We start from the raw sequence: 15,739 nt of genomic DNA, 5'->3' as shown, positions 1-15,739 counted from the left end.
TAATAATATAATTGTTAATTAATTATTATTTGGTAATAAAATATTATTAAATGGTATTATTTTAAATTGATTTTAGGTTAAATATATTTTGCTAGCATGTATTTTATAATTATGTCTACTGTTGCACTCTCTGGAATGGGAATAGTAATTTTTACCCCTACGCTATCCAACGCTTTCCCTACTGTTGCACTCTCTGGAGTGGGAATAGTAATTTTTACCCCTACGCTATCCAACGCTTTCTCTACTGTTGCATTCTCTGGAGTGGGAATAGTAATTTTAACCCGTACGCTATCCAACGCTTTCCCTACTGTTGCACTCTCTGGAGTGGGAATAGTAATTTTTACCCCTACGCTATCCAATGCTTTCCCTACTGTTGCACTCTCTGGAGTTGGAATAGTAATTTTTACTCCTACGCTATCCAACGCTTTCCCTACTGTTGCACTCTCTGGAGTGGGAATAGTAATTTTTACCCCTACGCTATCCAACGCTTTCCCTACTGTTGTACTCTCTGGAGTGGGAATAGTAAATTTTTACCCCTACGCTATCCAACGCTTTCCCTACTGTTGCACTCTCTGGAGTGGGAATAGTAATTTTTACCTGTACGCTATCCAACTCTTTCTCTACTGTTGCACTCTCTGAAGTGAGAATAGTAATTTTTACCCCTACGCTATCCAACGCTTTCCCTACTGTTGCACTCTCTGGAGTGGGAATAGTAATTTTTACCCCTACGCTATCCAACGCTTTCACTACTGTTGCACTCTCTGGAGTGGGAATAGTAATTTTTACCCGTACGCTATCCAACGCTTTCCCTACTGTTGCACTCTCTGGAGTGGGAATAGTAATTTTTACTCCTACGCTATCCAACGCTTTCCCTACTGTTGCACTCTCTGGAGTGGGAATAGTAATTTTTACTCCTACGCTATCCAACGCTTTCCCTACTGTTGCACTCTCTGGAGAGGGAATAGTAATTTTTACCCCTACGCTATCCAACGCTTTCCCTACTGTTGCACTCTCTGGAGTGGGAATAGTAATTTTTACTCTTACGCTATCCAACGTTTTATATAATTATTTGTAAAAAAATGTAATGTTTTTTTTATTTTTTATATTAGTTACATTTTATTTATGTTATTGTTTTATGTTTGTAAATGTATTAGTAATTTAGAATATATTTTATTAATTTATAAATTAGTAAAATAATTATTAATACTTATTGTTCAGTACATATATATTATATATTTACTGTATATATTTAATGTATTATTAATATATATGTATTACTTATTAAATTTAAACATTATTAGATACTTTTAAATATGTAGATTTTATTTATTAGGGTTATATACTTTATTTTTCATTTATATATTAAAAGAAAAAAAATCGATATTTTTAACATCGATATTTTTTACATCTATATTATTTTTTCGATATTTTTGTACTTATCATGTTGTAGATAGGATGTCGATATTCTTGCTTTCGATATTGTTGACTCGATATTCCTGTAGGTCGATATTTAGGAGGTCGAAATTCAGTGATCAAAAGGACTTCATGTACACATCCCCTGAACTGAGAGTACTTGATGGTCAAGAACCAAAAGAAAGGAGGTATGTAGAGAGCCACCTGGGCCCTCTAATACTTTGTTGCTGCATACATGCATTCACACACCCCTCGGGCGGGCTCGTCCCGAGGATATAAATAAAAGGGCCGGACACCGCTCGGGGTCTTCCAGCTAGTAAGTGAAAGTAGCTGTGTGTGCCTCTTCTTTAGCACCCCTGCGGCCTACATATCTATAGGCCCCGCCGCGCTACACAGAGGACAGTAGTTGTGGACCAGGAGGCATCACCTAGGTTGGGTTACGATACCCTTGACAATCACCAAAGAATGAATGACTGTTTGATTTCTGCATTTAAAAGTGGATGAAGGATTTCAAGCAATAAGTGTTTATCGATAATGTCAAGGCAGCATCCACAAAGTTGCTCAAAGTATGACTGACTGTCACACCGACGGACTTCATGGCATTTCCAAACATATGGAAGCAGATGCAAGCAATGGTGGGGCAACAGATGCAGTGGCTAGATTTACAGGATTCAATAGTATTCAGCTCCAACCGGCTGCAAATCATGAACGAGGAGCTTTTAAAGGATCAACTTGTGCCCTGCATACCTGGAGTAACGCTTTTGGAAATCCATCCCTCCTCTCCTATTCACAACGAGCAAAGCCAAATTCGATGTCAGGCTCCCAAAGGACTGAGCATGGAACAGGGATCTAGGAAAGTCACTGCAAACTGTGAGGCATAGAGGTGTGATCTTTTTCAGTCTGTCCCCCGGGTTGAACAGTATGTGGCATATACTGTGTGGGAGAGGTGCAACCAATGTGACCCAATATTGCCCTGGCTCCTATGATATAAATGATTAACACTAAACTGTTTATATTTCAGTCTCCTAAACAGCTATAAGAATTGATCTTTTTCCTTCATCCCTGCTTTAATTGATAACTGGCTTGCAGAAATGTTTCTTTAAACGATGGTCCTCAGTTGCTTATTCCAAAGGTCAGATGGGTACATTGACGGGGAACATGCTTGCTGTATCTTGCCTTCAAGAGTATCTTCTCATCAGGGTCAGCCTCGGGTTAGCCAATGCTCATAAAAACAATTCTTATCATCATCATTGCTTTACAACATAATTAATGTGATAAAAGGAAAGGAATTGTGAGGAAAGAGTTCAATTCTGCCAAAAGCAAGGGTGTAGCTTAGTCAGTAAGATTGGGATGGTGTAAGCTTCAAATTTCCCAACAATCAAACTGGCTTATCTTGTTAAAATACAATATGAGAAGCAGGATACGAGGGGGGCTTAAGAGGCAGTGGAAAGAGAGAGGAGTGCAGATTATTAGGGGTACGTAAAACACAATACTTTTCAGACAAACCAAGTTTTGAGGCAGAGACGAGAGAGAGAATGTTCATGTGTGTGTCTGTGTGTTTTGTAAATGTGGTCATGAAAAAAACCCAGGGGGAAATCCAACTTATACCACACCATACCCGACTGAAAGCACCTGTACCCACCTACTTACAACAAAATACATTTTAGGGGGTGTAATACGCCAAACACCCCACCCCCCACCCCACCCCCCCGCCACAAGAATCTCAAAGGGTTTAAAAGAGGAATTTGCTTATTAGCCCTGTACCTTGAGGCATCCATAATATCCATATGCCTTTGTCAAAAAGTGATGAAGGAGAAAGGGGTGGTCACACAAAAACATGTGTAGGAATGCTGTGCAACGTTGAGGCAATGTAACTTCCTGTGCCACTTCCTATGCCAGATAGTACGTTGGTAGCCCATAAAGCCCCTGTGTGTCCTGGCTTGAGTCAGTTAAACAAGTAAATTCATGGGGTGGTAATACAGGGTATTCGCTGAGACTAAGAAAATGGTTGAATGGGACACGCCACTGACCCAAGAAGACATTAGTTCCACGTGGGAGGCCCAGCTGAGTTGCTCGCATTTCAGTGCATTCTGATCTTCATGGGTCTGCCACATGAAGGTGGAAGTTTCACCCTCAGGCTTTACCTGCTTAAAGAGGTCAGTGACTTTCTACCAAGCCACCTAAAAATGGCTGCAGTCATCCCAAAGGGTATTTTGAAAAACTAGAGAAATTAGAGAGTGCAATCATTTGATCAGGTCCATTCGACCTTATAGGGAGATAGGGGGCATCTTCCAGAGTATACACTACCTGACAAGATTTTGCAACAGGGAGAGAAATTAGCTTGGAAAATGTATTTCCACATATTCCTGAAGTAAATACATAGGTAATGGTTAGCAGCCAGGGTGTCATTTCTCAAGGGATTGTACAAGCAGCAACAAATGAAAAGTACTGAGTTTAAAAACATTGGAATGTGCTAGTCACTTGTTGCCTGGGAGACCTACTCTTGCTTCACACAGGCGCCCATCAAGAATTACCTTTTATGATATTGTCAATTTGAGCTGAACCCTCAGTCAGAAGCGAGAAGGGAGGCTTCACTCTGTGTATGTGCTACTTGTGAGTACACTAATTTGCTCACAAGTAATAGACTAAATCAGACATGCATCAGGATAATAACAGACTTGCAACACATTTTCCTTTTAAGTTCTTTAACATAGTGAGTCTGCAGAAGAAATTGCTGATGACATTACAAACATCTCGCAGTGCTTAACTTCTTATTGATAAAACTTACTATTCAAACTAAAAGATGAATGATATACACACATCTTCATGAAACAATAAATATTTCCCTTTTAGGAAAGACTCTAGAATGACATCTGTGTGCAGGTCCAATGGATCTTTAACCCTGTGAGAATTCACGTGGTGTTCCAGCTGCTCGGAGCTCTTGTGTCCTGTTCTAAAAACAGGCACATGATTCTAATTTAGGAGCATTACTAGGAAAGCATTCTTTGTCACAACCTACCGGGAGAGTAGCTCTTGTTGCTGTTCGAAGCATCCGGTCCATGTTGAGTCTTGGCCGAAACAAGCGTATTTTATTATCCTCTCCACGATAGGCCTTCATTCCTTCAAATAACTAGAAGCCATAACAAATGAGTAATTGAGTTATCACAAACCAAATGAGTATGAATGACTTATTAGGTATAACTATGGAAAACAGAATACTGCGAGACATGAGACATAATTGTGTCTATTTCATTTATTTCTTTATATTGTTAATGTAGTGTAAAAGCACATTAAGGCACTCTTGAAATCTTTATTGTTTAGTTAATTAAAACCATTTCAGCTTCAGACACTCTCTTAAAACCTGGTTGTTCATGCAGGCCTACTGCTGAGTTGTATTTTACTTTATATCTGTGTTGTGTTCCTTTTTCGATAGCGCCATGAAGCCCCTGGGCGTACGAGCGCTTAATAAATATATATTAACATAACATAACATAACATAACATAACATAACCATTACAATTTTCCTCACTGTTTATTAGCAGCTAAGAATCAACAAGATTTAAAATCAGTCAATTACACCAAAAAGTGTCTCACAGATTAAAATCACTGTTAAACCATAAATACAATCTAAAATTCGATGAAATACTGCCTGTACTGTACTTTTTCTACATGGATTGCAATTATGAACGGACAATTGACAGATGACAGAAGTTAGTCACTTCGGTACCAGCAATAAGTCGATATGAAGAAAAGTAGTAATCTCTGCGGGCAGGTGGGCCAGACCTCTTGCTCCCTCCATGTGATGTCGCCATCAAACAAAGTATCAGTTATTACTAACATTAACCTTTCTATGAGTAGACCCTCTCATTATTGTATTGACTTTGTTGCCGGATTATGTATGCACAGGAACTTAACCAATTTAAGGTTCATCTGGGGATCAGATGGATGAAGCCCTTTAATTATAGCCTCCTGACATGTTCGTATTCCTCCATCCAAAAAAGCTTTTCTTAGTAAGGTATCTCGAGCAGGCTGAAGTTTCTAACAAATGCATATTAAGTGGATGAGGTCTTCTGTAGGACTTCCACATAGATGACAACTTTTTACTTCCGTATTTTTCCACTTTGGGGAGTCTGCCAGTGAAGGATATTTACCAAAACCTGGGTGCAGTGGGTGTGCCTTATCGACATTAATCCTACTGCCAGAGTACAGACGGGTCATTGTGTCTCAGGCTCCTTCGGGGTTTACCAGTGTACCGGCAGGGATGCCCGCTGTCTCCACTCCTGTTTACACTGGCCATGATGCCCCTGGAGGCATTGTTTAGCGAGAGGGACCGAGGTTGGGGAATTGCACTAGCTGAGACTGAACATAGTGTCTCCCTGTATGCTGAAGAATTGCTGTTATATGTCTCAAACATAGAGACCGTGTTTCCATACATGTTACAGCTGTTGCAGGAGCTTGGCAGGGTCTCCGGACCTGCATCTTCCCCCTGAGATCGGATTAAATGCTGAGACCTCCATCACTGAGACATGATATCAGGTGGGCCCCACGTACCTTCGGGTATTTGGGGATACAGATTTATCATAAGCTTGAAGACATCCGAGAGGGTAACCTGGGCCTGAGCTGCGCTCCCTATGTGGGTGTGTGGCCTTTTGGCAGACGATGAAACTTCCTCTTATGGCACGGATAACACTCACCAAAATGATCATGTTGCCCCAGGTACTTTATTACTTCACCATTCTCCCTGCGTTAATCCCGGCTAGTTGGTTTCAACAACTGGACTCGCACCTCCTAAAGCTAATAAAGAATGGGGGGCACGATAGGGTGTCCATGCATGTATTTAAAGACCCATCTTACAGGGAAGGCTAGAGGTGGCACATTTTGAGAACTAATACCTTGCTGCTCAACTGCAATGGATTACCAGGTAGCTGGATGGATCAATTCTGCTGAAATTAGAACAACTTGGAGAGGAGATTAATCGAGGACCCTTAAAAGAGGGATGGATAGACTGTTATTATCCCTGGCTCGGCGCTATTTGTAGCGTTGTGTGTACAGCAAGAGGGACAGCGAACTACACTTTCGATGGTAGGCCTGCCTCTCATGGATCCTCCAACCTTTTTCTCAGTGGCCTAGTTAGAGGGCTGGATGGAGGTGGGACTGCTTGAAATGGGAGATTGCTACGAGGCCTCCACACTAAAGTCGCTGGAGGCTCTAGTTGAGACAAATGGTTTGCCATCAGGACAGTTCCTATGTTTCTGTCAGGAGGCGGAGGAATTCGTTATGCCTTGATCCCCCTCTCCCGAACGAAAGAACTCTAACTGTGTGCAGTATAAAGCCAGACGCTGTATGTTACAGACCTGGGGCCATATGTACATATTATTTTCATGTCTCAAATCAGTCGCACACAGCTTAGTAAATGCAAAATAGGCAGTATGCTATGCACGAAACCCATTTGCTTGCTCATAAATTGCGATGCTACCGAATTGCGACTCGCAAAAAACTGCGACTCCCAAATAGCGAGTCGGTATTTGGGAATCGCTAATACTGACTCGCTAACTGAATGTATAAGGCAATCGCAAGTAGCAATTTTCCACCAATTCAAACCAGGTGGTAAATGAGTGTAAACTTTAAAAGAAGGTCCATTACGGTTTTCCATTATGGCTGCCCTGTACCTGATATCAAGGAGTATGCGGATACTGGTCATGCAACACAGAAGGAGGCGGAGACAAGAAAGGATTTTTTGCACCAGGCTGTCCCTTTTGCAAAAACCAGAGGAGGAAATATATGACCAGTACAGGTTAAGTAGTACAGTCATCCTGGATATCATTGAGCTGTTAAGGCCATATTTAGAAAGCAGTACTCTGCGCAGCAATTCCATCCCCACCCACGTGTAGGTGTTGTGCTCATTACACTTATTAGCCAGTGAAAGTTACTAGGATGTGATATGTGTTGCAGGAGGGGTGTCTCAAAGTCTGCTTTTGTGTTTCTTTAGGAGATTCCTAGATGCCATGCTCATCTACATCCACTGCGACATACACCTGCCCAGGAATGCACAGGAAATACAAAAATGTATTTTTACAGGATAGCCAATTTCCCCCATGTCACAGGGTGCATAGTTGGGACACATGTAGCCATATGTCCACTATCCCATATTGAATAACCATTTAAGGACCTGAAAAATATACATGCCTCTGAACATTCACTTTGTAGGAAATGCCCAAAGCATAATCACTGCCATAGTGTAAAAATGTCCTGGAAGCACCCATAATTCCTACATGTTCAGGCACAGCCGCATTTGCCAACAACTTGATGGTGGATATATACTCGGTATTGAAAATACATGTTCAAACGATTATGTTGTTGCACAATACACACAATAAGTATGTTGCCTCAGACAAATGTATATCTTTCAGGTGACAATAGATGTGCCCTCTGTCCATGGATCCTCACACCCTACCTCTCTGCCACCAACCAGAATGAGAGGAGATACAACACAGCACATTGTTGCGCCAGAACTGTGATAGAGCACACATTTGGCCTTCTGAAATCTAGGTTTCGCTGCTTGTATAAAAGTGGGGGTGCACTGCAATATGCAACAGAGATGGTAAGATGGTAGCAACCTGTGCCATACTACAGAACATTGTCTACAGCAGAGGCCTACACATTGCAGTGTGTGTTATTCTGATGATGAATAACTCGGAGCCCCAGTTCAGCTGCCAACAGAGGAGAGCGGAGCAGCGGAGGGGAGACGGTGTAGGGGCCACATTTCAACACATTACTTAGCAAGGTCAGTCAAGGGCATACCTACATGATGAATGAAAATGCCTACACAATAGTTTGGATGATGCATGAGAACAAACCTTTATCATCAGATGTCATAAAACTGTTTTAAAATAATTAGTTTTGCACATCAACATATGCAATGTACCTCAACATGTTGGCTGGTTACATCACCAACCTGACATTAAACAGAAAAGTACCCTCCAGGAACCCTAACCCTCAATTTTTCATTTGTATGCACCCAGTATAGGAGGCGCCATCATGTGGAGGTGCAGGAGTGCAGCTTATACTGTGTCGCAACACTCAGACATCAGTGGCAGGGAAGCTGCTGACACTCGGCCTAACCTCACTATCAGGTTGGCGTTCAACACCCCCACTTGCTAGTTGCGCTATCTGTATGGCCTCCACTGAAGTGGTAATCTGGCCAAGGCCTCTTGCCTCATTCCCACTGAAGAGCTCCATTTTGGCCTGTAGTGTCACAGTGCGCTCGGATTAGGCTAAGGTGGCATGTGCAAGACGTCCAATGAGCCTTGTTAAGGCAGTCATATGCACATCATTGATCTTGCCTCTGCACCTTCGGCTGCTACTGTCCTCTGCCAACTGTGTGCATAGTTTCTCAATGAATTAAACAACTTAGACGGTCCACCGGAAAGTGGCTTAGTCGAAACCGTAGTACCTGGCACCACAAGCTTTTTTTAAAAGAACCCTCACACACCAACCTTGTTGGTGTCATGCTTTATCATAGGGTTCCCAGCTGGGTAGCCAAATGCTACCCAGCTGTGCTGCGACACCTGATTACAGTGGAGCTGGGTTTTTTGTTTTTTGTTTTTATGTGATGGTGCTGGAGGTGATGTGATGTGAGTTACAAATACCTCTGGAATACATACTAAATGATATTTTATTCCCAGTGTCCCAGAGTATATATAAAAACAAATGAGATGGATAATGTTTCAGGATTATTATTTGTGTCTGATTTACGCTTTGGTCTATATGTTTCAGCTCTCAACAAAAACTTAAATGGAGCTTTCTTCAGTACCTCTCTATAATTACTAAAGTGACAAGTGAAAAAAGTGAGTGCTAAAAATTATAACCACGTGTTAATGCATTTTTGCACACGCGCTAAGGTGTGCTTTTTATCCTCAGTGGATTGACCGTGACTTCGGATCCACTGTTGTTAGTGTACGTAAATCACAATATTTTCATAGCCGTTCGGTTCCAGGGAGGGAAGAGCCCATATTTTCACACATTTGTCTCGGAGCTAAATGAATCAGGCAAACCGGAGCACAGCGTAATTTATACGACTGGAGACGATCTGATCGGTAGCTACCACGATGGGGTAAGGACGTCAATCAGATCGTCTCCAGTCGTATAAATTACACTGTGCCCCGGTTTGCATGATTCATTCAGATAACTCTGGCCACACATACGGGCCTGAATATTACGTTCTATGGATGGTCCAGATACCACAGTCATGGTTTATATCTACTAAATAACGGGATTTGTCCTTCGTTGTAACCAGGTTTTGGACTCCACTAGAGCATTGTAAGATTGATGAAGGTCACTTCACCTGTCCCCATGTCTTGAGGAAGATCCGCATGGCTGAGGTATTAAAGTCCCTCGGTTGCTGAAAAAAGCCGGATCCAAACGTCAACGCTAACCCCTGTCGCACCTGGACCAATTGTCCCTTCCCCATTACCCCTGATTACAGCCTTACGGAAACTCACATTACAACTTTAGAAAATATAACTCAAATGAATAATTTGCATGTGGCCAGGTTGCATCTAACTGTTTATTGGATATCAGTTCTGTACAGTCTTGTAAATATATGCCCTTTACTTTTCTACACACTTTCTCTTGACTCCTATATATACACACTTGAGCACTTTTTCTTACACGTTCCCTAGAATATTCTCCTACCTTCTTGGCCCCTAATTATTGTTCCCTTTAATGACTGAACAAATATATTGTAATAGTACTGAGTGTTTTTTCTGCACATCTGTTTGTTTAATTATTTTCACGATTTGCAGAAGTTTGTGGGATGATTAATGTAAGCTCAAATAAATTGATAATTCTGTTAATCTAACTCTTCCTTGAATAATTGGTCCAGGACCATTGTTTCTTTACAATAACTCATGCAGCTGAGAGCAGCATCAGGATTGGTCGCTGGGGCTTGTGGAAGCCTGTCTGCAGAGGAGCAAAAAAGTACAATATGGCGGGCTGAAGGTACATTTTTTTTTCATGCAGTCCGCAATCAGCCCTGCACCCCCACTCTGCCCTGACACCAGCCGCCACTGTGGCAAGGTTCTCTCGTTTGCATCTTTTATGATTTTACCTCTATGGCATAATGAAGAGCGGAAGATGCAGGATGCAGTGAGAGGTTTTGGAGTGGTTTGATTTCTGGCTTCTCCCATCCATGTGACAAAGACCATTCTATGGCCAACATGTGATCGGTAAAAACTGTTCCAAACACCAACTTGTTTGGATCTGGTTTCTCCCTTGAACAGGTAGCCAAATTAATCACCAGATCAGCAGCCTGAAATAAAGAAGAAAAGCATGATGATGCATAGAACTAATATGGATATAGACCAAACATACTTCACCACCAATTTACAACACTGCTAGTAATATACTAAAATGTAAATCTAAATATTGAAAGTATACATTTATGACTCTTCAGAATTTCATATGATATTATTGTACATAATAGTCAGTTCTTATATAATTGGCTGAGAAATTTCATGGAGGAATTATGCAGAGCACTGTACTATTTTTTTCTTTAATAGATAAACTTTCTAAAACAGTACCAATTTATGCAAATAGGTAATATGAATCTAAGATCCCTGTCAAATAACACTAGTGCTAACGGCAAGGCTCTCCACTTTTTGTCTTCCCTGCCTCTCAATGCTTTTAGGTCTTCCTTACAGGTTTATTATCTTCTTTATGACTTTCTCCTACCTGTGTGTCTGCTATAGGCTTGCTATCTGTTGAATGTCTGCTGACAAAAGCCAATGAAGTATTCCTACCTCATATTGTAATGTAATGGTCCGAAGCAGTTTTTAGATTGTCTGTGCTGTTGAGTTTTACTACAGCACAAAACAAATAATTAAGATAAGCATAACCGCTGTTCTCTGGTAGATGGAATTGAGCGGCGCCGATCGACTCCTCTCCACACTAGAATTGACCGCTGTAGTCATAAAGAGGTGCCACCCATGCGTGCAGACATCAGTTTCTTACTAATCATTATCCACACTGGTACAGGGAGCACAACACCAATTAATTTCACTAGTGAGCAGATCACTGATATTGGGACATGTTTGATGGAAAAGAGACCATTCCACAGAAAGGGGCATGGGAGGGCAGAGAGGAATCTGCAGTTAAATAAAGTATCCACCAGAAAGAGCAATACCAAAGGCAAGTAATTTGTTATTCTGACAGATAATTCTAATGACAGATTTCTCACCCTGTGAATAGATACCAAATCAGTACTTCCCACAATGGTTGTCCTGTGGAAATTCTCAGACAAAAAAAAATCAGCAGGACCGAATGTCCGGTTGGACTTGGCTGCCTTTGGCGAACATGTGCTTATATGCCCATGTTGCAGCCTGACAGATATCCACGGACAGGCATGATGCAGGCTTACAAAATGGTAGCAGTTTTGGCCCTTGTGAAATGGGTCTTCAACCCCTTTAGTTGCTGCTTACTCACAATTGCACAGCAGATCTTTAAGAGAGAACTATCCATCTGGATTGCTTGGACTTTCTTTGCACAAGGGAACCCCAAACAGAACAGATCGTCCACTTGGTGGCCTCTGAAATGATTGTTGTAAAAGTTGCGGGCTGTTTTGGGATCCAGACAATGGAGAATCTCTTCCTCTTTTGAGGGATGAGGCGGGCAAAGAACGCCAGAAGAGTAATGGATTGGTTGATGTGAAATATGTTAACTCAAAAGAAATGTTTGGCACCAATTTATATGGAAAGAAAGTGGTGTAAGGGGACTGAACTGAAAGAGTTTGAAGCGGACTTATGTGACAAGCTAATGTGTTTGAATGTGGAAGACCATTTTCAGGGTCAACCGGCATATTTGGCAACTGTGTAGTGGCTCAAACTGTTCTTTTGCATTTCAAAGGGAGTGCAGATCACGAAAGTGAGGACCAACTTGAAGTCCAACTGAGGCACACAAAAGGTTTTGGGGAAAAATGTGGACCAAACTCTTAACAAAGTGAATCACTATTAGGGATTTAAATAAAGCTGGTTGGTTCGGCAAATGCAAATAGAGCTGAAAGGGCTGACAAATATCCTGTAAAAGTTCCGACTGCAAGACATTGCTTGGCCGAAGACAAAACAAATAGTAACACCTCTGACAGTTTGGGTTGTAATTAGTCAGTTTCATGTGGACCACAGAAAACACAAACTTATCCCAGAATCGTAAGTAAATGGATTTCATAGAAGTCGCCTGGCCAACAAAATGGCATCCAATACTTTGAGAGGGGGAGCAAAAGAAGTTAACTGCTGCTCCTCCAACTCCATGCATGGAGGTGTAGATTGTACAGGTCTGGATGTAACAACCTGCACTGCTTTAGAAGATCCTCCCGAAGTGGCATCCGAATCAGAGGACAGATGCTCATGCCTACAGGTTCTGGGTACCACACTCTCCTGGCTCAATCCAGAGCCACAAGGATGACTGGGGGCTGCAGCTCTTGATCTTCTTCAGAACGTGGGGCAGGAGAGGTAGTGGCAGAAATGCATATAGAAGTCCTGTGCTCTACTCTAGGCTGAATGAGTCTCTGAGAGACAGCCTCATTGGAAACTCCAATGTGCAAAAACCCGGACATTGCGGGTTTCTGGCAGTTGCAAAGACAGGGTCCTGAATCACCTCTGAATGGAGTTGCCATTCATTATCTGCTAGATGTCACTGGCTGAATTTGTCCACTTTGGCGTTGAAAGATACCGCAAGGTGGTGTACAATCAGAAAGATGCCCTGATGGTTTAGCCAGGTGCAGAGGTGCAGAGTCTCTTCACAAACTGGCAAGGACTTCACTCTGTCCTGCTTGTTGCAATACCACATGGAAGGGGTGTTTTGGGAGTACTTGGACCAGCCAGGAAGACCTTTCAATGGCAAGTGAAAGGCTCACAATTTTAGCAGAAAGCAAGCCTCTGCTGGAGACCAGAGTCCTCTGATGTCCCTCTCTCTCAAGTGACCATCCCCAACACCACAGTGAGGCATCTGTGATTAGTCAGCTCTGGGTGGAGCAGGGAGAGGGGTCGGTCACTGGTCGGATTGAGGTCCAGCAACCACTACTGCAGATCAATTGCAGTTTCCTGCAACACTCCGGGGAATTCTGAAAGGTTACAGTGGTGCTGAACCTACTGACACTTCAGACTCCACTGCAGAGCCCGAACATGCCATGGCATGGTAATCAAGCAGGATGCAGGAGGCCAGTAGGCCAAGAACCCTATGAGTCATCTGTACCGAGATCCAGGACTGAGGTTGAAACCTTGAGATCATAGCACCAATGCCCTAGACTCACTGATCTGGAGGCAGGACTCAAAAGTGAGCCTTTGTGAAGGACTAATATGCCACTTTTGAACATTGATCATGACCCCCAAAAATGTAAGAAGGTTCGATGTTGTCTGGAAGTGTTCTAGGACCAACTGAGGCAAGCCTTCCTTCAGCAGAAAATTATCAAGGTAGGGGTATGGGTAAGAAGGGAATACCTGATCTATGAAGGTGCGCTGCATCCACCACAATCTAGTTTGTGAATGCTCGAGGACCGCTTGGGAGGCCAAAGGGGAACATGGTAAATTGAAAGTGTTTTTGACCCATCTTGAACCGGTGGTAGCGCCTGTGGGAATGCAGACCTGGGACATGAAAATAAGCAACCATTAAGCCTACTGGATCCAGTCATGGAGATTTTTTGTCAAAATTGAAATGTCAGACAACAATAGTAACTTTAGATACGAGTCCATATGAAAAGTGTTTTTGATAGTTGACTCTTTCATGACTCTGTACGAGGTTTTGCAAAAAATAGATTTGTATACCGTAGATTTATTTTGCCACCTCACCAACAAGGGTGACCAGGGCGCAACCGAGGTGTGGGAAATCACTTTTGGGCTCTCCCAAAGTGTAAACATTATTTTTAATTGAAGTTTTTGATGGAATTGTTAGAGTTCTATTTATAATATTATTTACTTACTCGTCTTTGTGCTTTAGTACGCGGTCCCTTTCGAGATGGGATTATCCCATACATGACTCAAAGTATAAGCAATGCTGGATGTGTTACAACCAATAAGCCACAAAGAAGCAGTTTAATGAATCACTCATCAAAGCAGAGAAAAGATTATATATCTATGAAGCTAACCTTGAAATGATACATTTTTTAAATTAAAACTATAATGTCTCTGGAAAATCTCAAGGTTCAACCACTAAACATATAGCTAAATTGATTGCAAAAAACATCCATATGGCAAATGAAACACTTTCCCCTTAATATTAGCAGAGTCTTAATCTGGCACATTAAGATTTTTTTATTTCATATCTAAATAGAAATTACATGGCATGTTATAGAGCAAAATACAGTGACAAAGTATCGCCTCAGAAGCATTTGTACTTTTGGGAAAACATTTTAAGTATCACCAGCAATACTAAGACAACCTGCGTCAGAACTTCAATAGAAAACTTTTAACTTGCTGGCAGAGGAAGATAGAAGCAAAGACATATAAAGTGCCCGACCCATTTAAACGGATTGGATCTAAACACACAACATGGTCAACTCCTTAACTTAAAAAATCCACGGTTACATATTTCAGTGTGTTGCACGGTGTCAAGTCCTGCATTACTGAATGCTTAGCCTGGGTAATTTCTGCATTGAGCAGCCAACCCAACAGTAAAAACCCGTATTAAAGCGTTGTAAAGTGAATACAACATGAAATAACAACAAGAAAGAAAGTGCACAATAGCTGCTTTCCCTTGAAATTGTAGACAACCACCCGAGAAGATAAGGCCAATCCTTTATTTAAAATAAATCCGCTTTCCGCTTTGAAGGTTCAAGTTACGGTCAACCACAAGGAGAACTGAAACACAATAATGGGCTTGGAAACCTTCCTGTTATTAATAGCAACACAGATGACATATGCAGGACATCAGCAGCCACAGCATGCATGTCAAAACACAGCATCCCTTTATGAGTTTCCTGTTGCAAGGCATTGCATATGACAACGTCAGTGACAATATGTACATCATGTAAACTTTAAAAGGTCGATACATCCATTACAGAATTGAGACATTATTTCCATATGTGGCTATAAATGAAGGAAGGAAGATTGTGTCACACAGCACAAACATTCCCCAAGCAGGCTCGTGCTCCAAAAAACAAATAGATTCAAATGTCACACACGGTGTGGCACAATAATTGACTGAAAAGCCTGATTTTGACTTTTTTACTGATCATTAATGCATTGATGACGTGGATCAGTAAAGGTAGAGACCTACACAATTCAGCATTGAGTAGAGCGAGCCATGCTTCTTCTCCCACCAGCAGGAGGATCCAGGG

The 15,739-nt window shown here is 41.8% G+C and overlaps 1 protein-coding gene across 2 annotated transcripts in view; it reads right to left on the bottom strand.

Annotated features, from left to right (window-relative positions):
* BCAT1 (branched chain amino acid transaminase 1) overlaps positions 1-15,739 on the bottom strand; it is a 329,634-nt gene that overhangs the window by 179,355 nt on the left and 134,540 nt on the right. For both annotated transcript variants that reach the window (XM_086920336.1, XM_086920331.1), the window contains exons 3-4: positions 10,523-10,723; positions 4,433-4,543 (exon numbers count right to left, since the gene is read on the bottom strand). In XM_086920336.1, coding sequence (XP_086776462.1) covers positions 4,433-4,543; positions 10,523-10,723 — 312 coding nt within the window. The remainder of the gene's footprint in view (positions 1-4,432; positions 4,544-10,522; positions 10,724-15,739) is intronic.

The sequence above is a fragment of the Lissotriton vulgaris genome, chromosome 1_1, assembly GCF_964263255.1.
Source record: "Lissotriton vulgaris chromosome 1_1, aLisVul1.2, whole genome shotgun sequence".
Lineage (NCBI taxonomy): Eukaryota > Metazoa > Chordata > Amphibia > Caudata > Salamandridae > Lissotriton > Lissotriton vulgaris.
Note: the sequence above shows the minus strand (reverse complement) of the source record. Positions and strands in the feature narration are given on the sequence as shown.